The 22,302-nt window shown below is 54.1% G+C and overlaps 1 protein-coding gene and 1 long non-coding RNA gene across 3 annotated transcripts in view; one reads left to right on the top strand and one right to left on the bottom strand.

The window, feature by feature from the left end:
• LOC117080851 overlaps positions 1-7,505 on the bottom strand; it is a 36,725-nt gene extending 29,220 nt beyond the window's left edge. Inside the window, exons 1-2 of the long non-coding RNA XR_004435990.1 lie at positions 5,994-7,505; positions 5,558-5,719 (exon numbers count right to left, since the gene is read on the bottom strand). This is a non-coding gene — a long non-coding RNA (uncharacterized LOC117080851). The remainder of the gene's footprint in view (positions 1-5,557; positions 5,720-5,993) is intronic.
• KIRREL3 (kirre like nephrin family adhesion molecule 3) overlaps positions 1-22,302 on the top strand; it is a 574,170-nt gene that overhangs the window by 528,349 nt on the left and 23,519 nt on the right. For both annotated transcript variants that reach the window (XM_033206178.1, XM_033206176.1), the window contains exons 6-10: positions 1,780-1,930; positions 8,352-8,457; positions 15,147-15,295; positions 17,681-17,808; positions 19,314-19,440. In XM_033206178.1, the coding sequence (XP_033062069.1) occupies positions 1,780-1,930; positions 8,352-8,457; positions 15,147-15,295; positions 17,681-17,808; positions 19,314-19,440 (661 nt within the window). The remainder of the gene's footprint in view (positions 1-1,779; positions 1,931-8,351; positions 8,458-15,146; positions 15,296-17,680; positions 17,809-19,313; positions 19,441-22,302) is intronic.

The following is a 22,302-nucleotide window of genomic DNA, read 5'->3' as shown; positions in this document are numbered from 1 at the left end:
CGTCTCGGCCTCCCAAAGTGCTGGGATTACAGGCTTGAGCCACCGCGCCCGGCCGGTGCACCTGATTTAGTGGGCCCCAAAGTGATGGGGAAGTAGCTGCAAAGAGGAACAGGAGAGGGAAGGAGGTAGCAGCCACAATGGGGAAGTAGCTTTGGAATGACATTGTGGCCCAGTAGAGTAAAGCAATGACCTGGGAAGATGGGAGACCAGCCGTTAAGATGGGTTTGCTTCCTAGGCCTGCCATTACAAAGCACCACAATTCAGTGCTTAACACAACAGAAATCAATTATCTCACAGTTGTAGAAGCCAGCAAGTCTGGAATCATGGTGTCAGCAGGGCTATGCCCCTCCAAAGGCTCCAGGGGAAAATCCGTCCTTGCCTCTTGCAGCTCCTGGTGGCTCCTGGCATTGCTTGGCTTGTGGCAGCATCCCTCCAATCTCTGCCTCCAACTTCACCTGGCCTTCTCTGTGTCTCTCTGTCTTCTCCTCATCCCCCTCTTCTCCTCCTCCTCTTCTCTTTCTCCTTCTCTTTCTCTTTCTCTTTCTCCTTCTCCTTTTTCTTCTTCTGAGGCAGGGTCTCACTCTGTGGCCCTGGCTGGAGTACAGTGGCACAACCTCGGCTCACTGCAGCCTCACCTGCAGGATCAAGTGATCCTCTCAACTTAGCCTCCCAAGTAGCTGGGACTACAGGCACGAGCCACCATGCCTGGCTTTTTTTTTTTTTTTTTCTTTTTTTTTTCTTTTTGTAGAGACACAGTCTTCCTATGTTGCCCAGGCTGGTCTCCAAGTCCTAGGCTCAAGCAATCCTCCCACCTCGGCCTCCCAAAGTGCTGGGATTACAGGCATGAGCCTCCACGCCCCGCAGACTGTCTTCTCTTCTTCCAAGGACACCAGTCATTGGGTTTAAGGCTCACTCTGAATCCAGTATGACCTCATCTCAAGAGCCTTAACTAATTACTAATTGCTTGACTAAACTGCAAGGACCCTATTCCCAAATAAGGTCATATTCCGAGATTCCAGGTAGAAAATAATTTGGAGATGATACCATTCAACCTCCTGTAAGAGCCTAGTACTTATTTCAAGACCAACTCAAAGTGTAAGTTTGGTCAAGCTCCACAGCCTCTGTCTAGCCCACCTATTTTCTCCCCTATCCAATGGGAGATAATGGTGTCTGTCCCACCTGTGGTTTGATTGAGGCTCTGATGAGATCAGGGAGTGAAACGCTTTGGAAGGTTGAAAGGATTTATATAGGCAAATAATAAAAAAGTTGATGTGCACTGATTCTGCCCATGTCCCCACCCACTCTGACTCCCATTCCCCAAACTGTGCCCCCTCTGCAAACTGTCCCTGCTCAGGAGCCACAGTCTCTGCTGGTTGCAAACCATCTCCTTGTGTCCTACAGAGCCTGAGACTCACTCAGGCACCGGAGGCAAAACAAATATGAGTTCATTTCAACATGGGACCCCCCTGAAGCCTGGTTTCCATGAAGCCTATTCTGGTTTATTTAGTGCTTTTAGCATGTGAATCCAGGCTAATTTTCACATGATGGAAAACTACCTAGTTCCTTTTTCCTTCCACAGCCCAGCACTTACCCAGGCCAGGGAGCCAAGGGTAACCCCCGAGCTCTACGTAGACATTGGCAGCCCAGGTCTCCTGAGCTGAACCCCTCCATCCTCAGCTCCCCCTTCTGTCTAAGCTAGTGCTTGTTCACCCCCAACCCAGGCTGGCCACCCCAGCCAAATGACATGGAGCTTTCTCTCCCCTCTCCCCTTCTCCCAAGACTCTGCTTCGGGATGGCAAGCGGGAGAGCATCGTCAGCACCCTCTTCATTTCCCCTGGTGACGTGGAAAATGGCCAGAGCATCGTGTGCCGTGCCACCAACAAAGCCATCCCCGGAGGAAAGGAGACGTCGGTCACCATTGACATCCAGCGTGAGTACCCACCCCCTCCCCCAACCCAGCCCTGCCAGGCCCAGGGTGAAACACCCAGCAACCCTGCTTATAGCCTGGCCCATCTGATGGCAGGCAATGGGTCAGGCAGCTCTGTGGATTGGCCAGCTCGTAGGTATGGACAGGAAGGACCATCTTGTCTTCCTTACTGTCATGAGATGCAACCTCGCAGATGAGGGTCTTTTGCAAAGAACATCTTCAGGCCACATTTCAACACCTGTACAAGGTGGGACTTTCACACCAATAAATACGGTCCGCTGCTGCCCCTGCTGGCCTAGCCGGTGGCCCCTCTGTTGGAGGGGAAGTCTGAGTGGAGATGCTGATATTTGAAGGGTCCTCAGGCTCCAGAATCGGCAAGCGGCGCTGTGCTCTGGAGAGGGTGCACCGGCCACTCTCATGGAAGGGTCGATCAAGGGGATATGAGGAAGGAAATCTACATGTATTACTTCATTTAATCTTTTTTTTTATTCTTTTGAGACAGAGTCTCTCTCTGTTGCCCAGGCTGGAGTGTAGTGGAGCAATCTCAGCTCACTGCAACCTCCGCTGCTGAGGTTCAAGCAATTCTCCTGCCTCAGCCTCCTGAATAGCTGGGATTACAGGCATCCATCACTACACCCAGCTAGTTTTTGTATCTTTAATAGAGATAGGGTTTCACCCTGTTAAGCTGGTCTCAAACTCCTTACCTCAAGTGATCCTCCCGCCTTGGACTCCCAAAGTGCTGGGAATACAGATGTAAGCCACCACGCCTGGCCTTATTTAATCTTTTCAACAGCTGTTTGGAGAAGATGTGACTGTGGTCCCTACTGTGGGAAACTGAGGCACCAAAAGGGTGATTAACTTGCCCAAGGCCACTTAGGTTTCAAATGCAGGCAGCATAGCTTTCCAGAGCCTACCCCGGTAACGTCCTCTCCACACTCCTGCACAGCCAGCCCTCAGTGGACCGTGTTAGGATTGATATTGACAATTATGATGCTTTAGGGTTCCACCAGCATCGCATCCCAAAACCACCCAACAGAGATCCCTGAAGGTCTCCTAAAAGTCTCCCTAAGGTGCCCATCAGCCCCAGAACCAAGAAGAGCTCAGCAAGGTGTTCCAGTGGCCTTCCTCTCAGGACTGGATTAGTTCAGTTTCAAGGGTTGGGACTCAAAAGTGGACTTCTCTCCTTCGAGATGCCCTCCCTCCCGCCAAGCGTAATGCCACCACAAGCTGGTGGCTGCTTCTGTCTTGGGCTCTGAATTACAAGGCTGGAGCTTCAGGCTGGCATTCGTGTCCTCCTTAGTCTTTTATTCGTTTTAAAGCAAGTGCATTTAAAAACACTTCCTAACAGCCCTGATTCATCTAAGCCTTCTGGATTCTGGGCTCTGAGTGGCTCTCCAAGGACCTAGAGTCCAGAGATGGGGTTTAGGTCTTAGGGTTCTGAGAGCTCGTCTTGGCAGCTAGAGAGCAGAAGTCCCCAGCCAGTGTCTAGAATCCCGACAGACACCATTTAGATTCCAGAGGGCAGAAGAAATGGTTGAAAACCTCAGGTAGGCTCAAGACACCCACACACAAAGACTAAGTTCTTGAGGCAGGAGGGCACTTTATCTTCACTGTCTTGCCACCAGCTATTAACAAATATCTCTGTCCCCCCCACAACCCCTGACACACCCCTCTACCAAGGAGCCTTCTTGCAGTCCTCATTCACAAGGATCCAGGGCAGCGGAGCTCTGGCCAAGCCTAGAGCTATGCTGATGGAAGGAGGCCCCAGGGCACAAAATGCAAGGAAGGCTGGCCCTGAAAATTAAGGAAGCAAGGCCTCCTTAATCTCTGACCCTCGGCTCTTCCCTCCACTGGCCCTGGCCCTGACCTGGGTCCCGGGTCTGAGCACCACCTCCCCCTGTGTGGTGAGCAGTTGGCACGGAGCAGTAAGCCCCACTGCTGGAAGAGGTGAGATACTGCGAGGCCAGGCAGTCCGGCGTCCAGGACGGCTCCACCACCCACAGGCGGGCTGGGCCCACGCCTGTCACATCACCCCTGGGGACTCTGGTTCCTTGTCTGATTTGGCCAAATGACATCCAAGGCCCCTTCTTGCCCTAGGACTGGCCACGGATCAGAGCTCTCTGTCCAGATGCAAAAATCCAAATCAGGAAGGGCAGAGGGCGGGAGACACAGAGCATCCAGGCTTCCTACTTCCAGGCTGCCATTCAATTCACCGCCACCACCACCCCGCTCCCTTCTTCCCCAGCCCATCCCCAACCTGGTCAGGAGGCCTGTACGAAATGTTACAGACTCCTGTACAAAGCGACAATCTAGCTGGCCGCCTGCGACAGCAGCGTAGGTCCTGGCAGGGAGAGGTGGGAAAAGCGGTGTTTCCTGCTCCAGGCCACCATCCATTTACCCCAGGAGAACCTCTCCAGGCAACGGGAAACCCGCCCTCCTAACCACAGCCCACCTGGCCTTCTGCACTCATGCCCACGGAGGATCGTTCACCAGGGTGCAGGTGACAGTCTGCATCCGGGAGGACACTGGGGCTTGCCAGGCCTCTGGGCCCTTTCTGGCTTCCTTTCCAAGGATATCTCAGCCACCTTTGGAGGCATCGGAATGAGGTTAGAGTGACACTTGGAGCCCAGCAGCCCAGTTTCCCAGACCAGCCTCATCCAAGGCAGTACTGGGTAGTGGTGAAGGCCACAGCATTCTTCCTGCTTTGAAATCTCTGCCACTTACTGAGAGGCACTGACCCGGTTAGTTAACCTCCTTGTGCCCCGGTTTCCTCCTCCGTACATGGAATAATCATGCTTACCTCCTAAGGTTGCAGCGAGGATTAAATGAAATCCTTCCTGTCAAGCCCCTAGAGCAGTGTCTGACACATTGTGAATGCCCCACACCTATCAGCTGCTGTCAGGACGCAGAGCCAGAGGTGAGTGGCGCCCCTCATCAGGTGTCCCCACAGCCCTAACAGGCAAGGGATCTTCATCCATTTGTCCCCGCACTCACTGCCCCTAGCCTGAAGGTGCTTATATGTGCTTGCCAAGCAAAGCACACATTGTCCACCCGCTCCCTCCCTCCTTCCCCCTCCTCCTGCTCCAGCTCCTCCTCCATTTATTCATTTGTTCCTTCTGTCAACATCCAACTGTTTACTAAGGACACCATGGGCTGCATCAGAGCTGCCTTTGCGAACCTGCTCATTTTCTCAGTCAACCAAGAAGCATCCAAACTCAGCAAAAGCACATTTGTTGTTTGTTTCTCTTGGTCTTCATATGTTACCCAACGGAAGACAAAGCCCTCAGATTGAGTAATGGGAGAGAAAGCTTAACACCCCCAAAGCCTCACCACATCTGGACTCTGTGTCCAGCTGCCAAGTTTCAAATGAATGTGCTATAAAATCACTGAGTCATGAAGATTCTCTCTTTTCCCACCCTCTCCTCCATGTAATACTTCCTCTGAAAACACACACACACGCACACACGGGTGGATAGAAACACTAACAGACTCTCAGCTGTAACATCTGTTCAATGTGATCTCAGTTCCACCAGCTACATCAAAGCTGCCCTCCTGCAAGTTATGCTGCCGACATCACAAGTGGGATTAAAATCATGTTTAATAGTTGGATATGACATAAACTATTTATACCTCTGGAGCTTGGCAGACTCCTGAAAATTTATATTTTGTACACCAGCAGAAGTGGAGAGAGAAGCTTGGGCACCTCTGGTCTTGGGGTGGAGGTGCAGATAAGGCCAGTGAGTGTGGAAGCCTTGTGAGTCGCTTCAGGGCAGGTGATCACCAAAGACGATGCTAAGAGGAAGGGAAAGTGCAGGAGAGAGGCCTCACGGTGAGCTGATCATGGCAGGGGTGTGACGAGGCATCGGGCAGCAGGAAGGTCCTACAGCAGCTGTGTGCCCCACTTCCCTGCCCCACCTCCCTGCCTCTCAGACCTCATCACTTTAGAAAGGACTCCCAGGTGAGGGAAGGGCCTCCTGGAACAGCCCCCCCAAGTTCTCTGATGGGTCCTTTGAGTCTATGGGACTGGCACTCACCTCCTCAAACCAGACTTGGGGTAGGTACTCACCTCCCAGCGTTGGCCTTCATAATGCGAGGGCATGGGCCGGCCATGCGTTTGGATCCAGGTGGCAATTCCCAAGTTCCTCTGCCTCACCGCTGCTTCTCCAGCCCATGGTAAATTGCAGGCTCCTCCCCGGGTGTCCATGTTCTCTACGTAGGGTCCCACGGACGCCCAGCTCAGCCAGTCAGCCTTGCATGGAAAGAGGGCTGGGGCTCCTGATTCAGCCTTGCCCTGGAAGCTAGGGTGCGGCTTCGAGGAGAGGCCAGGGGATTCTTGTGGCTACTCCTTGTCACCCCATCTTTGTGACCACTTGAATTATGCCTTAAAACTAGGACTGAGATCACAGAAATACCCTCACTTCCCTTGTAATTCCCCATGAAAGGCAGGCAGGCCGGCCGCACCAGGAGCGGATATGTCCTGAATTTGTGGTCCCCCGTCCAGAACTGGGGAAAATGTGGGAGAACAGGCTCCCCAGCACAGTCGGCCACCTGCTACTCAGAAAATAGAGCTCTCTTTCCAGTGCCGGCAGATACCGGGGGAGGCAGGTTCCTCTTGGGCACCAGCAGGTAGAGGGCGGCTGAGCAGTTACGTGATCCCAACTCCAGGGTAAGGCCGGCTCACTCTGCAGCTGAGAGGCTGAGTGTATGACTCTCTGAGGCTCTCAGGACCCCACTATAGTCCCAACCAGAGCCCAGACCAACTGGGCCAGCTGGTCCCTTTGTGGTGCCCCCACGGGGACCCAGAGAGACCAGCATTTTTCCTCATTGCCTCTGAGAAACTGGCTTCTTTACTTCTTTTTCTGGAAATGGGCTGGACCCCTAGAAGTCCTCGTGACTTTCCTGCAATTTACTCTGCTTGTTGGTGGGGACTGACCCAGAAGATGCGGCCCAGGGCCCAGCCTGTCCCTGGGGACCACGTCCTGGGCTGCCCACTCAACTCAGCCAGACCTCTGGGCCATGACAGGGAAGAAGGATGGGAACTGGCTCATCATCCCCCCTCCCTCGGTGTGTGGATGCCCCGGAGGTGCCCAGGCCTGGGGGCCGCCGGGAGCCCAGCAGCGGGGCTGACACCAGCCTCTGGAGAGGGTCCAGAGCCAGCTGCCCCTGAGCTGGGCAGGGCCAGGCTGACGGAAGCCATTCCCACCTCTCTGCCTCTCTACTGCAGCCCTCTCGAGCTGTTTCCATCTTTCTATCCTGCAGTGTCTGCTCCTCCTTTTCCTCGTTGTTTGACTTGGTCTTTCTCTCTAACGCCATCATTGTCGGGCCCTGTGTGCTGGGTCTCTGTGGCCTTTTCTGCTTTTGGTCTGAAATCCTTGTCTGATTCACAGTCTGCAAACAGGTCAGTCTCTCCGTCTCTCCATCACTCTGTCCTCTGCTTCTCTAGATTTCTGTCTCTTTTTCTCACCCTTTCTCTGCACTTCTCAATTTCTATGTGTGTGTCTTTCTGTCTCTCAGCCTATGTCTCTCTCTGTCCCTGTCACTTCCTCATCTTTGTCTCTCTTTCTCTGCCTCTCTACACACACACACATACACACACACATGCACGCATGCATACACACATGCACACATGCATACACACATATACACACGCATGCACACACATACACATACACACACACACATAATCTCTCTTCCTCTGTGGTCTCCATGTCTCTCCTCTGTGTACATGTCTCACTGTCAGCCTCCGGTCCCTTCTGTACAGATCTCTCTGTGTGTCTCTGTGTCTCTGGTTCCTGTCTCCCTGACTTTTTCTCTCTCTGACTTTCTGTCTCCTCCCCCTCCCACCATTTAGCACTTCAGAGCCTGGCTTCTTATCATGTCAAATGAGAAAGCAAGCCCCAGCCTGGGGAGCTGAGGCCGTGGGCCACCAGCCAGGACTGAGTGGAGATGATTAGGCTGATGAAAGGGTGTAAATGCCGCTTTCAAGTTAACAAATGCCCCAGAACCTTTACGGAAAAGAGATAATAAACAGACATTTCAAAGACAGTCTGCACTGAAGTGAGGCTGAGTGTCCACCCGCCCCTCTCTGCTCTGCACCCCTCTTCCCACTTCTCCTTCCTGGAGTATTTTGTTCTGCCCGAAAGCTGGAGGATGGGAAACCCCTGGACCCAAGGCTGAAGCTTCCTGGCTTGGGGTTCGTGTCAACGCCAGGCCCCAAGTCCACGGGGGAGCCCTGATCCCACTTCCAGGACTCTCTGAAGCAGGCACCTCCCATGGAGCCCCCAACTTCCTGGAGACCACCAGGGTGGTGGCTGCTCTGAGGGTTCCTGGGGGGTGGAGTCTCTGGCTCTACCCTCCAAGTCACCCAGGATCTCCCTGCTCCCATTCTTTCTCGGGTCTACAAGTGACTGCCCTCTCCCTGCAGATCCCCCACTGGTCAACCTCTCGGTGGAGCCACAGCCAGTGCTGGAGGACAACGTCGTGACTTTCCACTGCTCTGCAAAGGCCAACCCAGCTGTCACCCAGTACAGGTGAGAGTCACTGCTGAGGAGGCCTGGCCTGGCCACTGGCCCCCACCCCCATGCCTCTCAGGTAGGATGTCACTTAGGGTCCTTAGCATGGCCGCAGCGTGTGCCTGGTCCACATCGCGTGTCCAGTAGCCTTCTTCCCTTCCCCTTGCACCTGGCTGCCTGGTGGCCGGTGGACCCTTCCTCTCCTCTGTGCATGCACGTGCCCTCTTCCACTGGAGGAAGCAGGACTCACGCCTTCTGCTTGAATAGCCTGTTTATCCCACACTCCGAACGTGGGAAAGGCTCAGGGAAAAAAAAAAAGAACAACCAGGAGAAGCAGCAAGATCAGAACCTCCGTTCTAGTCTTGTGCCCATCAAACTGGTTCACCTGGGTGGGTCAGGATGTCTGGGCTCCAGCCCGGTCCAGTGAGCATCCGGGATCACACGTTACTCATGGCCCCTATGTGTCTCTTGCTCACAACATGGATAAAAGCATCACTGTTTGGTTTTTTTGTTTTGTGTGTGTGTGTTTGTTTTTGTTTTTGTTTTGAGATGGAGTCTCACTCTGTCACCCAGGCTGGAGCACAGTGGCACGATCTCGGCTCACAGCAAGCTCTGCCTCCCGGGCTCATGCCATTCTCCTGCCTCAGCCTCCCGAGTAGCTGGGACTACAAGCGCCCGCCACCTCGCCCGGCTCATTTTTTTTTTTTTTTGTATTTTTAGTAGAGACGGGGTTTCACCATGTTAGCCAGGATGGTCTCGATCTCCTGATCTCGATCTCAATCTCGTGATCCCCCCGCCTCGGCCTCCCAAACTGCTGGGATCACAGGCGTGAGCCATGGCGCCCGGCCAAAGCATCCCTGTTTTTTTTTTTTTTTTAACTTGTTTCTGCCTTGTGACAGAGCTTCATGAAGGCAGGAACTGCAATTTAGTCACTGATGGCTCTCAGCATGTGGCACAGCACATGGCATAAACCAGATACTCCTTAAATGTGTCTGACTGATCCAGTAAACACACAGGCTGCTCCTCTGGGCGCCCTTCTGCCTGGGCTCTGCACAAGACTCTAGGAGACTAAGCGACCTTGGAGGCACTCAAGGGCAGACTTGCCTCCTTTTGGGTGCCATGTGGAACGTGCCATGGCCCTGACTCAGCCTGGTCTCTTTCCACCAGACCAGGCTTGGGGGTGGAGCCCAGGTGTCACCTCTGCCATTGATCTGGGTCCTTAAGATGCAGCATCTGCAAAGGCCAGTGATACTAATGGTCCCAGCCTAGGAAATAAGCCGGCCTGGGGGAGTGGAGAACAGGGAAGACAAGAGGCAGTGTGGCCCCAGTGGGCAGAATGGAAGGAAATGGGCCACAGGAACAGCCAGGGATTCAGGTGTGACATGAGGAGGTGCTCCCTGCAGAGTGCATAATTAAGCAGCACTGGAGTCAGAAACCCAGGCAGAGGCAGAGCACAGAGTCCCTATCCCCAAGGATATTTTAAAATAGGATGAAACCCTTCTATCCTGTCCAATTTAACCATTCGCTTGACTGGAGTCAGAAGAAAGATCAGATGACCTCCAGGGTCCCTTGTAAGCCAAGGACTCCAGGCTCCCTGGAATCATGTGGATGCAGCCAGGTCCAGGGGGCAAGTCTGGTTTGGCTGTGCTCTAGCATCTATTCAGAAGCCACTGAAGATACAGGAGGAGGAGCCTGACGAGACTTCCTGGCCCTGGGCTTCCATGCTGCACCTGCCAGGCCTGGGTTCCTCTGTACAAGTTTAGCTTCTCTCCTCTGTCTGCTGCCAGGTCTCTGCTTCTGGTCCCTAAACACCAGGTACAACATGCCCAGAAAATACCTGCCATGCTAGTTTCCCAGGGCACCCCTATTCACCCTCGCAGCCGCCCTTAGAATGCCTGTTGGGTGCCCCAGAGGCCAGGACACACCACTTTCAACTTTCATTTCCCCTCACTGCCAGGCTCCGGTCAACTGGGGACCCAGTGATGGGCGGGCTGGGCAGACGGCAGGGCTGCATGCCCTGGGACCTGACCCCTCCACCCCAGGCCTGCCTTCCCCCACCCTACACTTGCCTACTGACCCGGACAGGTTGAGCAAACACCCAGGAAACCAAGTGCTGGGCCTAATTCCCAGAGTCACCAACCTCAAAAAAGCAGAACATCGATAATAGGAAGGAGAAGAAGGCGGGAGGAGAGGAGAGGTCACTGCAAAGCACGTGTGAGAAAATGTTAACAACTGGTGAATCTGAGCGATGGGAGGGTGGCAGTTAATGGGACTATTCTTGCAACTTTTCTGTAATTCCGAAGTTTGTTTTTTGCAAGCTGAAAAGTTAATGAATAAGCAGAGAACATGCAGGCTTCCCTGGGCTACAGGTGGCCTGTGGGTCCTCCCTTTCATACTCCCCTGGAGCTCACAATATCACAGCCAGCCCCTCTGATACCACAGGAGCTGAGAGGCTGGGAGGGCAGGGTATCCTGCAGAGACTCACTGGTTCTCACTGGTCACCTTCCCTCATGGCCTTCTGATTAGTGAAGGGTCCTGAAAACATCTCACTGAGGGGTCATCTCCCTCCAGGACTCCAGAGGCTTTCAGGGAGCCCTTCCGGCCCCCAGGTTAATGCCAGAGAGCTGGAGTGGCCCGGGAAGGGAGGAGGCGGAGGAGCCACGGAGAAGGGAGGTGGTGGGTGCCTGCACCCACCCACACTCGCTCAGCCCCTTCACTCCAGCAAGGTCTCACCAAGCAGCCAGGTGTTCAGATACAATGTTGGGATCCAAGAAGAAAGTCATAAGCAAATCTCTTCACATAAGTACATTGATTTTTCCCAACTAACTGACAAGATTACAGGACTCTTTGTTTCTTTACTTTCATTCATCTTGATAACTTCCTCCCTGCTCTCACTAAGAGGCTGTCATCTCTGAAACTAGAGAGAATGCCCTCCTCCATCTCAGTGTCTGGGAAGGAGGCCTGAGTGGCATGAGGGTGTCACTGCAGATGCTCCTAGGGACCAGGAGCCCAAAGTGCTTTGGGGCCCTTTCCTCTAAGAGTCTCTCAGTGTTCCCCAGCAGATAGCAGGATGTGGCCCCCCCACCAGAGATAAAACCTTGGGCTATTTGAGGACAACCTGGCTGCTGTGACACGCTGGGTCCCCTGATTCTGTGATATAAATAATCATCTTACATTTGTTCAGACCAAATTAGACATTGATTGGGAGAGGCTTAAGCTGACTCCATTTTCAGAGGGGCTGGGAGAGGTGGGGAAGCACCAGTGAGTCGGGGGAGGTGGGTGGGGAAAGGGGAGGACACGAAGAGAAAGGACAGGGAAGAAGAAACTGCACCAAAATCAGAAGAGGCAGGAAGAGGGTGGGGCGGGACTCGCTCTTTAGCTCTTGGCCTGGATCCTTGGCCAACTGCGTGGATGCAGTGGTTTGAGTGTCTGTGTTTTTGGCAGGGACCCCTCAGAGGGTTTTTCAATGTAGAAGGGGAAGAAAGACCTGCTGGGCGAGCTGTGAGCTGGGGGCTCTGTCGGCTGCGGAGGCACCTCCCCAGAAGGCCTGGCTTGGGCTTCTGCAGACCCAGCCCCCACAGCGGGCCCCTTCCTCTTCCTTCTCCGGCTCCCTCACCATGAGAGGAGAGGACAGGGAGGGCAGGGAACCTTGGCGCCTGGAGCCAGCAGCAGTTCTGCTGATAACTCGGGGCCAAGCAGGTGGGGCTTCCACCCTCCGTGATGCTCCTGGTGAGGGGCCCTGGAAGGAAAGGAGAGGAGAGAGTTGCGTCTTCTCCAGGAAGCCCTGAGGAAGACGCATGCTCGGCCCAATCACCTGCGCCCAAACCCTCCACCCCCTCCGGGCACCCAGAGCTGTGAGCAGCCGGGGATCCCTGCCCTCCTAGCCCAGTCAGCTCCCCGCCTGGCCTCCCGCTGCATCCACCACCTGGCCCCCTCACCTCAGCAGGGTGGAAGGAACTGCAGGGCTGGACACATTTCCCCAGCTGTGCCTGGAACTGAATTCATTTGCCGCAGGCAGGGGCTGGCTTGACTCTTAAGTCTGGTCATTAAATTAAAGTTAGAAATGGAAACAACACAGGAGTAACACATAATGGCTTACTGGGAAGCTACTTAAGCTCTAAGCGAGCTATGGTTTGCTCTATTGTTCAACTACAATTGTTATGATTAATTGTGTTCTTAATAATGACCCAATATTAATTTGCAATAACAACTGCGTGGTGCCAGCCTAGGTGTTCTGTGTGACGCCGAGAAACAGCCGTCTCTAGGGGCTGGATGGGCCACACGGAGGCAAGAAGCTAACGGAGGGAAGGGCAGGAGACGGCATCTGTGGTGCCAGGAAAGACTCCAGGAATAAGATAAAGGGGAGGCAAAGCAGGGGGGGCAGAGACACTGCAGTTCCAGGGAGCAGTGGCTGCAGGGTGACGCTTCTGGAGGCAAGGAGCCTCTGCAGCTCTGGAAAGACAAACTCCCCGAAAGACACTTCAACTGCAATGGGAGGAGCCTGAAAAGAAGTTATGTGGTTTCAAAAACAGAATGTTGGCCAGAATAGGATTAAACCAGGAGAAACGGAGAACTCTTTCCCTGGAGATCCGTAAGGAAGCCCCCAACTTCACATGCATATGCACATGCACACGCCCACACATGCACATGCCCTCACATGCACACGCTCACACATGCACATACCCTCACATGCACACGCCCACACATGCACATGCCCTCACATGCACATGCCCTCACATGCACACGCTCACACATGCACATGCCCTCACATGCACACGCTCACAGCTCACACATGCACACATGTACATGGACACACACACGTATACATGCACATGGACACACATGCACTCACATGCACACATGCACATGAACACATTCACACATGCACATGGACACACATGCACACACTCACACATGGACACACTCGCATATGCACACACACATGCACACGCTTACACATGGACACACATGCACATGCTTACACATGCACACGCTCACACATGCACACATATGGACACACATGCACACACACACATGCACGTGCTTACACATGCACACTCACACATTCACATGCACACACTGACACATGCACATGCACACATGCACATAGACACACATGCACATGGACACACATGCACACACGCATACACACACATGCACACACACATATGCACATATGCACACACGGACACACTTGCCTATGCGTACACGCACACGCTCACACATGCACACATACGGACACACACATACACACATGCACACATGCACACACATGCACCCGCTCACACATGCACACACACGGACACATGTACACACACATGCACACACACACATGCACACACACGGACACACACATATGCACACACTCACACATGCACACAGAGACAAACATATGCACACACACGCACACATGCACATGCTTACATACGTACACACTGACGCATGCACATGCTCACACATGCACACACATGGACACATATGCACACACTCACACATACCCACACTCACACTTGCACACACACATGCACACATGCACATGGACACACAATGCCCACACTCACACATGCACACACTCATGCATGCACAGGTGCACATGGACACACTCACACATGCACACACACATGCACACCACATGCACATGCACACTCGCACATGCATTTTCATATGCACACCTGCACACACTCACATGAACACACACATGCACACACATACATGTGTACACACATACCCCCCTGTGAGGCTCCAGTGCTTCCTGCACACAGCAGGCTGCTGGGTCACTGGTCCAACAGAGGGGTCACTGCCCCGGAACCAGATCCAAAGCAAGCCAGAGGCCTCTTGTCCTCCCTTATTGTGTGGTACCGACTGGCCGACAAAAGAGCCTTACGACTCACATCCCCTCACCAATCCAGTGCTGACAGAGCCACTACCTCAGAGGAGCAAAGCCAGGCTGCAAGGGCGGAGGCCAGGCAGGAAGAAGAGCAAGTGTCATCTGGGGAAACTGGGAGGACTTTCTGGGGTGAGGAGGCACCATGCAGAACCCCATGGAGGCAGGAGGCAGAACAGGACAGGAGAGCTGAGAGCTGGTCGAGAGGAAAGAGGGGCAGCCAGGGCCACTCGCTCACGCCACTTCTCCTGATGAGTATTAGTATTCCACTGTTTGGATGGGAGATGGAACCCCTACGGCATACCTCTCCTACAGCTTCTCGCCTTGTCAGTGTGTGTGTGCGCGCTCATGCACACGTATGAGCATGCAGGTAGGGGTGTACTCCGTTTGACCCTGGCCTTTGAGGTCAAGGACTTGGCCTCCTTCTTTTCCAAAGGGGCCCATGATCCAGTTCAGAGCAGGACAGCCAGCTGTCTACCCACTGACAGCTGGATTTTCCGTCATCTAGCCAGCAGATGGGCTGACCAGCTGAGTCATCCACTCACCCCCTCCAGAATAATCCACTTGTTGAGTGCCACTGACTGCCTGGTGACCACAAACCAAAGCCCGCCACCTTCACAACTGCCTGGGTGGGAGCAAAACCAACTCCTTCTGAGCCCTTGAAGTAGCCCCTCTGTGAAGATTCCCCTCGAGGGACCCCATAGGACCCCCACAACTTGCCGCCCACCCCAGTCCTCATTTTCCCGTGGGATGGATGCATCCAGCTCCCAGGGGGTTGGCCTTGCCACTCAAGGCCCACACCAGCCCCTGGCCTTTGTTGCAGGTGGGCCAAGCGGGGCCAGATCATCAAGGAGGCATCTGGAGAGGTGTATAGGACCACAGTGGACTACACGTACTTCTCAGAGCCTGTCTCCTGCGAGGTGACCAATGCCCTGGGCAGCACCAACCTCAGCCGCACGGTTGACGTCTACTGTGAGTGCAGTGATGCAGACTTCCCCAGGCGAGCAGGCATCCGGTGGCTTCTGCTTAGAGCTGGAGAAACCAGGGCTTGATTCATTGCACATAACACAAGCTTCATGCGTTATGACGTAGGATGCTTTGCACTTGACGAAAACCTGCTTTGTCCAGTGTTTCATGTTTATTTTGATCCCCGTAATGACCCCATGAGTCAGGGTCTTGGCTGGGGCTGCTATGACACGTTACTGTAGACTCGGTGGCTTAAATGGCTGAAATCAGGGTGCCATCATGGTGGGTTCTGGTGGGGACTCTCTTCCTGGCTTGCAGGCAGCTGCCTTCTTGCTGTGGCATCCCATGGCAGAGAGAAAGAGAAAAGCAAGCTCTTGGGGCCTTTATTCCAAGGGCACTAATCTCATCATGAGGGCTCCACTCTCATGATCTAATCCCCCTGCTCCCCGGAAAGCTCCTCCTCCTACTACCATCCCACGGGGCGAGGATTTCAACTTTCTCCCACAGGGAGAAAGACCCCAGAAAGAGGAGGGGGAGCCCAGGCACCCTCATGTGCCTGTCCCACCCTGAGCACATTCAGCCATTGCAGTCTTGCCCTGTCCTAAACCTTATAAGAAAAGTAGGTGGTCACCAACGTGCTGGGAGGGAAGGCACTAGAAAGGCTTTTCAAGCAGGCACAGTAGTACACACCTGTAGTCCCAGCTACTCAGGAAGCGGAGGTGGGAGGATCACATGAGCTCAATTGCAGGGTTGACAGGGGACACAAGCATGCAGGCCATCATGGGTAGATATTATTATTCCCATCATCTGAATGAGGAGACGGAGTTCTGAGGTCACACAGTAAGTGGCCAAATGAGAACTGAATCTGGGCAATGACCAAATCCATTGCCCATCCACACACATTCCACTGCCTTCCACTGAGGGGACTCATGGATATACTCTCTTTTTCTTTTCTTTTTTTTTTTTTAAACAGAGTCTCACTCTGCTGCCAGGCTGGAGTGCAGTGGCAAGATCTCTACTCACTGCAACCTCTGACTCCCTGGTTCAAGAGATTCTCCCGCCTCAGCCTCCCAAGTAGCTGGGACTACAGGCACGCGCCACCACACCTAGATAATTTTTGTATTTTTAGTAGAGACGGTTTCGCCATGTTGGCCAGGATGGTCTCATTTTTAGCAGAGACGCTTTCACCATGTTGGCCAGGATGGTCTAGATCTCCTGACCTGACCTCGTGATCTACCCACCTTGGCCTCTCAAAGTGTTGGGGTTACAGGCGTGAGACACCACGCCTGGCCCATCCCCTCTTTTCCACTGGAGGCCTGCAGGGACCCACAGCAAGGTAGCGCATTGCCATGGACTAACTGGCTGGATGTGTTCAAAACAAGCATCATTAGCTCATACACTGCCCCTTACAGTTTTAAACTTGCTTTTACAAACTTTAAAAAATCTGACCCTTCCCCTCTCCCTCAAAGCCTTCGAAGAAAGTGCTGTTACTACCTTTTTACATCAGGGGACAAATCCCAGTCTCCTGGCACCAGGCTTCAGGCTCTGTCTCCTCCCTGGAAGGAGCACTCTGAGACCTGCCTAGCCAAGGTCGGACCCTGGGCCTGGAATCCCCCCACAGGCCCCACTGTGTAGACCAAGCTTGGTCTACAGGAAGCTCCAGACGTGCTGGAGAAGGTGGAGAGGAGCCTGCGTTCAGCTCTTTAATGCTTAGCAGAGGGGTGGGAAGTGGAACCCAGGGCTGCTCTGCTGCAGTGGGGCTGACACAGAGACCGGAATGGCTGGAATAGGAGAGTGGCCTGAGAGCACTGGGTGGGAAACGCTGGGGGAGGAGGAGTGGATCACGAGAGCCCTGTCTCCATCACCCTGCATTTCAGAGCCCCCATCCCACCCCAGAGGTGCACCAGGTCATGAAGGCTGAGGCTGGAGGAGAGGGGAGCTAGCTTGAAGGCAGAGGCATGAAGATCCCAAGGGCCCACATCTCCAGGACAGGAGGAGGGCTCATGCCTGCACTGGGATGGAGGGGCTTCCCCAGCTTTCTGGCACCATTTGGGATCCAGACAGAGGGAAGGGGATGAGAGCCCTGGGGGTAAATCCAGGCAGAACCTGGTCCCCAGCACCTTATTCCCAGGCCCCATGCTGCTGACCACCTCTGTGGGCCCAAGAGAGGCGAAGCCCCCGGGAGAGGGGTCCCCTCCTTACTTCCTGAGTCCCAGTCCCAGACCCCAGACCCCGCCCGCGCAGATGACTAAAATGGAAGCGACTGAGGTGGCACAAGTACCCTGCTGCCTCCCTTCCCCCAGTCAAGGTCTGGGGGGGAAAGGAGGCAGCAGCAAGGAGGATCCCAGAGCTCCCCAGCCACCTAATGTCTCCTTCTTCCCCGCATTGCAGTTGGGCCCCGGATGACCACAGAGCCCCAATCCTTGCTCGTGGATCTGGGCTCTGATGCCATCTTCAGCTGCGCCTGGACCGGTAACCCATCCCTGACCATCGTCTGGATGAAGCGGGGCTCTGGAGTGGTGAGTCTGCAGCTCAGACTTCAGGCCACCCTGGCAGGGGGTGGGGGACAGTGGGGCAAGAAGGAACTGCTGCCCAGGACTCTCTCACTATTAGACTGGGGGAGTCAGCCTCCAGTGTAAGCCACAGGGAGAAAGACCCCAGAAAGAGGCGGGGGAACCCAGGCACCCTCATGTGCCTGTCCCACCCTGAGCACATTCAGCCATTGCAGTCTTGTCCTGTCCTAAACCTTATAAGAAAAGTTGGTCACCAACGTGCTGGGAGGGAAGGCACTAGAAAGGCTTTTCAAGTGGGCACAGTGGTACACACCTGTAGTCCCAGCTACTCAGGAGGCTGAGGTGGGTGGATCACATGAGCTCAAGAGTTTAAGTCCAGCCTAGACAACAGACCAAGACCTTGTCAAAAAAAAGAAAAGAAAGAGAGGGGGAGAGAGAGAGAGAGAGAGAAAGAAAAGAAAGAAATTTTGTAACTTCCCCCCAAATAAAGCCACCCTTTAGCCTTGGACCTGGGCTTCACTTTCTTGTGTTCCTTTTTGTTTGTTTGTTTTTGAGATGGAGTTTTGCTCTTGTTGCCCAGGCTGGAGTGCAATGGGGTGATCTTGGCTCACCACAACCTCCGCCTCCCGGGTTCAAGAGATTCTCCTGCCTCAGTCTCCCAAGTGGCTGGAATAACAGGCATGGGCCACCATGCCCAGCTAATTTTGTATTTTTAGTAGAGACAGGGTTTCTCCATGTTGGTCACACTGGTCTCAAACTCCCAACCTCAAGTGATCCGCCCACCTTGGCCTCCCAAAGTGCTGGGATTACAGGCATGAGCCACTGCACCCGGCCTTTGTGTTCCTCTTTTAAGATGTATGTATTCTTCAGTGCATGAGCGACTGTCAGATATCCTCACATAAGAAGAAGCGGGGAGAGCCTCGCGTGGGGAAGCAGGGGGACCAGAAGGAAACCAACCTTTGTGTGGCCCGTTACGTAGCAGATACGGCATTATCCTGCCAGGCCCCACACATAGACAGAAAGTGAGCATCTGAGAAGATAAGCAACGGACCAGAGAGACACAGGTGTTCACTGCTGGAGCCAGGATTTGAACGCAGACCAAGCTCATGCCAGAGCCTGTTTTCATCCCTCCAAGCTGTATCCCAAAGGGATCCTGAAAATGACTCTGAAAACAGGTTCGGGGCTCAAAGAAGTTCAGCTGTAGGGTCATGTCACCCATGGCTAGCCTGGGAGAGAAGCCGCCGCAGGTACAGGGAGGTTCCTGTAGGAGGAAGCCTGGAAGTCCCCAGGCAGGCATCCCCCTCCTCAGGCACATGTACCCCTGCGTGCCCCCAGCCCACAGGCATTGTCTGTGCCAGGAAATGTTTGGCCTCTTTCCTCCCCACCTTGCTTCCTGCTGAGATGCCAGAGACTGCGTGTTACCCCAGGCCAGCCTCTCAGCTGCCCTGTTCCCAGAGACGGAGCGTACCCCTCCGCCTGCTCTTGGTGTCTGAGCCTGCCAATTCTCCTAGGTCCTGAGCAATGAGAAGACCCTCACCCTCAAATCCGTGCGCCAGGAGGACGCGGGCAAGTACGTGTGCCGGGCTGTGGTGCCCCGTGTGGGAGCCGGGGAGAGAGAGGTGACCCTCACTGTCAATGGTAAGACCCTCACTGGGGTGAGCCAGGCCTGAGGGAGGGAAGAAGGACCTCAGGCATCTTGGCATGGCCCCAAAGGAGCTGTCATTGGCTCTGGGCCTTGCTGTCACCTCCAACTGTGGGTAGAGAGCAATTAGGTCCACCTCCTGGATTCCCTGTCAGACCCAGGCCAAGGGAGGAAGGGCCTGGATAGTTTTGTGGTCACCTCTCTTTTTGTTTGTTACCTTCGAAGGAGTCTCAGCCCTAAGAGTGGTGGGTGATGAATTTTATCCTGGCCAGGAAGAAAAGCATCAGAGGTCACTAGGTGGTCAATGTATCTCATCCACTCACCATGGCCTTGGCCCATGAGAATTTTTTTTTTTTTTTTTTTTTTTTTGAGATGGAGTCTCGCTCTGTTGTCCAGACTGGAATGCAGTGACACGATCTCAGCTCACTGCAACCTCACCCTCCTGAGTAGCTGGGACTACAGGCATGTGCCACTATGCCCAGCTAATTTTTGTATTTTTAGTAGAGACAGGGTTTCACCATCGTTGGCCAGGCTGGTCTCCAACTCCTAACCTCAGGTGAGCCAGCTGCCTCGCCCTCCCAAAGTGCTGGGATTATCGGCATGAGCCGCCTCTCCTGGTCCCGTGGGAATTTAGGAGAGCATCTCTGCACCTCCTGATCAGCCTCTTCCCGTTGTGTGTGAGCCACCCAGTCAGGGAGCCCTGTCACCATCTCCACGAGGCCATGTGTTCAGGGGCCCCCTTGAGGGCAGGAAGCATGTCTTATTATATATAATACAAATAATTGCAGCAGGGGAGTCTTTTCACGGTGGGAGTTAGTAGATGAATGACTATTACATGAAATGTGTAGGGACAAGGGCGTCAGACCAGGCCTGGATGATGGGGTGTAGACAGTCATGGAGAAGCTGGGACCTGGCTCAGGCCAGACCCAAGAAGGCTGTGGCACCAAGACGCAAATGCGGACGTCCCTGCCCCATCAGGTGCTTTGGCCACGGGCAAAAAGCAAAGCTGCCAGTTTGACTCCTCTGCCATTTCTGAAGGCTCCCCCCCAACCTCTGTCATGCCCACCGCCCTTTGGGAGGCCCCTGTTCCCACCATAGCCTGCCTCAGATGAAAACCCCAAAGCTCTAGGCCCCTGCAGGAACTGAGCCACCAACGTTTGCAGGGCATCTGGGTCCTGGCCCCAGAGCACGGCCTTAGGGAGGGGCCAGCTGAGGTCTCCAAATGAGCTCTGTGGGCTTCAGTGTCCTCTCTACCCGAAAGCCACCTGCTGGTGGCCTCATCTATTCCCTTCGCTAGAAAACCAAAACCAGCTTGGTGTCTCCTCAGCCCTCTCTGCTGTCCCCATTCACTAGCTCCTCCCACATCCCCCAGCATTTCCATTCCTCTCCCCCCACCCCAGAGTCGTGGCAGCCCCAGAAGGAGGCTGAGTCTACCCAGACCCCAGCACGTTCACAGCCACCTGTCCTGGCAGAGCCCTGACTCAGAGCCCTCCTGCCTTTCCTGCGTGTCCCCAGGACACCACCAATAAATTGGCACTGCAGGGCTAAAAATAACAGCATCTGATCGCGCCTCCGTATATCCATGGCAACACAGGCTGCAGCCTTTTCCTTCCAGCGCAGGTGTCTGACACTCAGCTCAGAGCTCCAGGCCCCAGTGAAATCAGCGACCCTCCACACAGCCCGCACCAGCCAGGGCATTAGGAAGTCAGGCTGTCCGGGCCTGCAGCTGGCTCTGCTCTGCTGGCCCCATGACCAACCAGCCCAGAACCCTCACGCTCATTTACACACTCCAGGGCCCCCAAGCCTGGAGCATTAAATGAGCATTGGTGTTTCTGGGAAAAAGCAGGTGGATAAAGGAGGAGCTGACATCTGCCGTCACTTTAGATGTTCAGGCATTTCCAAGGAAGATACAAAGAGATTTCTTGAGGACAGAATGCCCCCTGGGGAACACAGGCCTGGAGGGACATTTCTCTTGGATGGGGAGGACACTGAAACCCAGTCCCTGGTGCTGACCAAGGTTGAATCTGCACTCTCCAGGTCTCTTTCTCTCCCCTCCTCTGCCTCCACCCCTGCCAGCACAAGCTCCCCAAGGCTTCCAGGCAGAGAAAAGCTGGAGGGATTGGAGGGAAGCAGAGAAGCTGCTCATTTATTTCTGCTGGACTAGGGTGGCCTCACACACCTGGAGGCAGGGGGATGAGTTCTGTGGCCCTGGAGAGGAGCCCGCCAGACCCTCCTGGGGGTGAACTGTCTGTTCCTGCTTCTGCAGAGCAGGCAGAAGGAGGGTAAAGCCCAGTGGATGGGACCTGGGCATGGGCTGGAGGGAGCTGGTGCTACGAAAGCATTCAAATGAGATCAGGTTTTTGACAACTGCTGGCCAGCGCAGCAATCCTTTGGGAAAGAAATTGGCACAGACCTCAACCGATTTGGCTCAAATCAGTTATCTGCAGGAAGAGGAGAGAAATCTTACTAACCCTCACCCTGTTTCCCTTCATCCTGGTTTTTGTTTTCTTTTAAGAAGCAGATGCATTTGATGATGCCTTTTAGAATCCTGAAAACCCCTCAGGGAATTCCTAGCTCCTGGGAAGCACAAGGAAAAGGTTTTGTGTGTGTGTGTGTGTGTCTGTGTGTGTCTGTGTGTGTGTGTGTGTCTGTGTGTGTGTGTGTGTGTGTGTGTGTGTGTGTGTGTGTGTGTGTGTCTGTGTGTGTGTGTGTTGTGTGTGTGTGTCTGTGTGTGTGTGTCTGTGTGTGTGTGTGGTCTGTGTGTGTGTGTGTGTCTGTGTTGTGGTGTGTGTCTGTGTGTGTGGTGTGTGTGTCTGTGTGTGTCTGTGTGTGTGTGTGTGTGTGTGTCTGTGTGTGTG

The sequence above is a fragment of the Trachypithecus francoisi genome, unplaced genomic scaffold (assembly GCF_009764315.1).
Source record: "Trachypithecus francoisi isolate TF-2019V2 unplaced genomic scaffold, Tfra_2.0 Lachesis_group8, whole genome shotgun sequence".
NCBI lineage: Eukaryota > Metazoa > Chordata > Mammalia > Primates > Cercopithecidae > Trachypithecus > Trachypithecus francoisi.
Note: the sequence above shows the minus strand (reverse complement) of the source record. Positions and strands in the feature narration are given on the sequence as shown.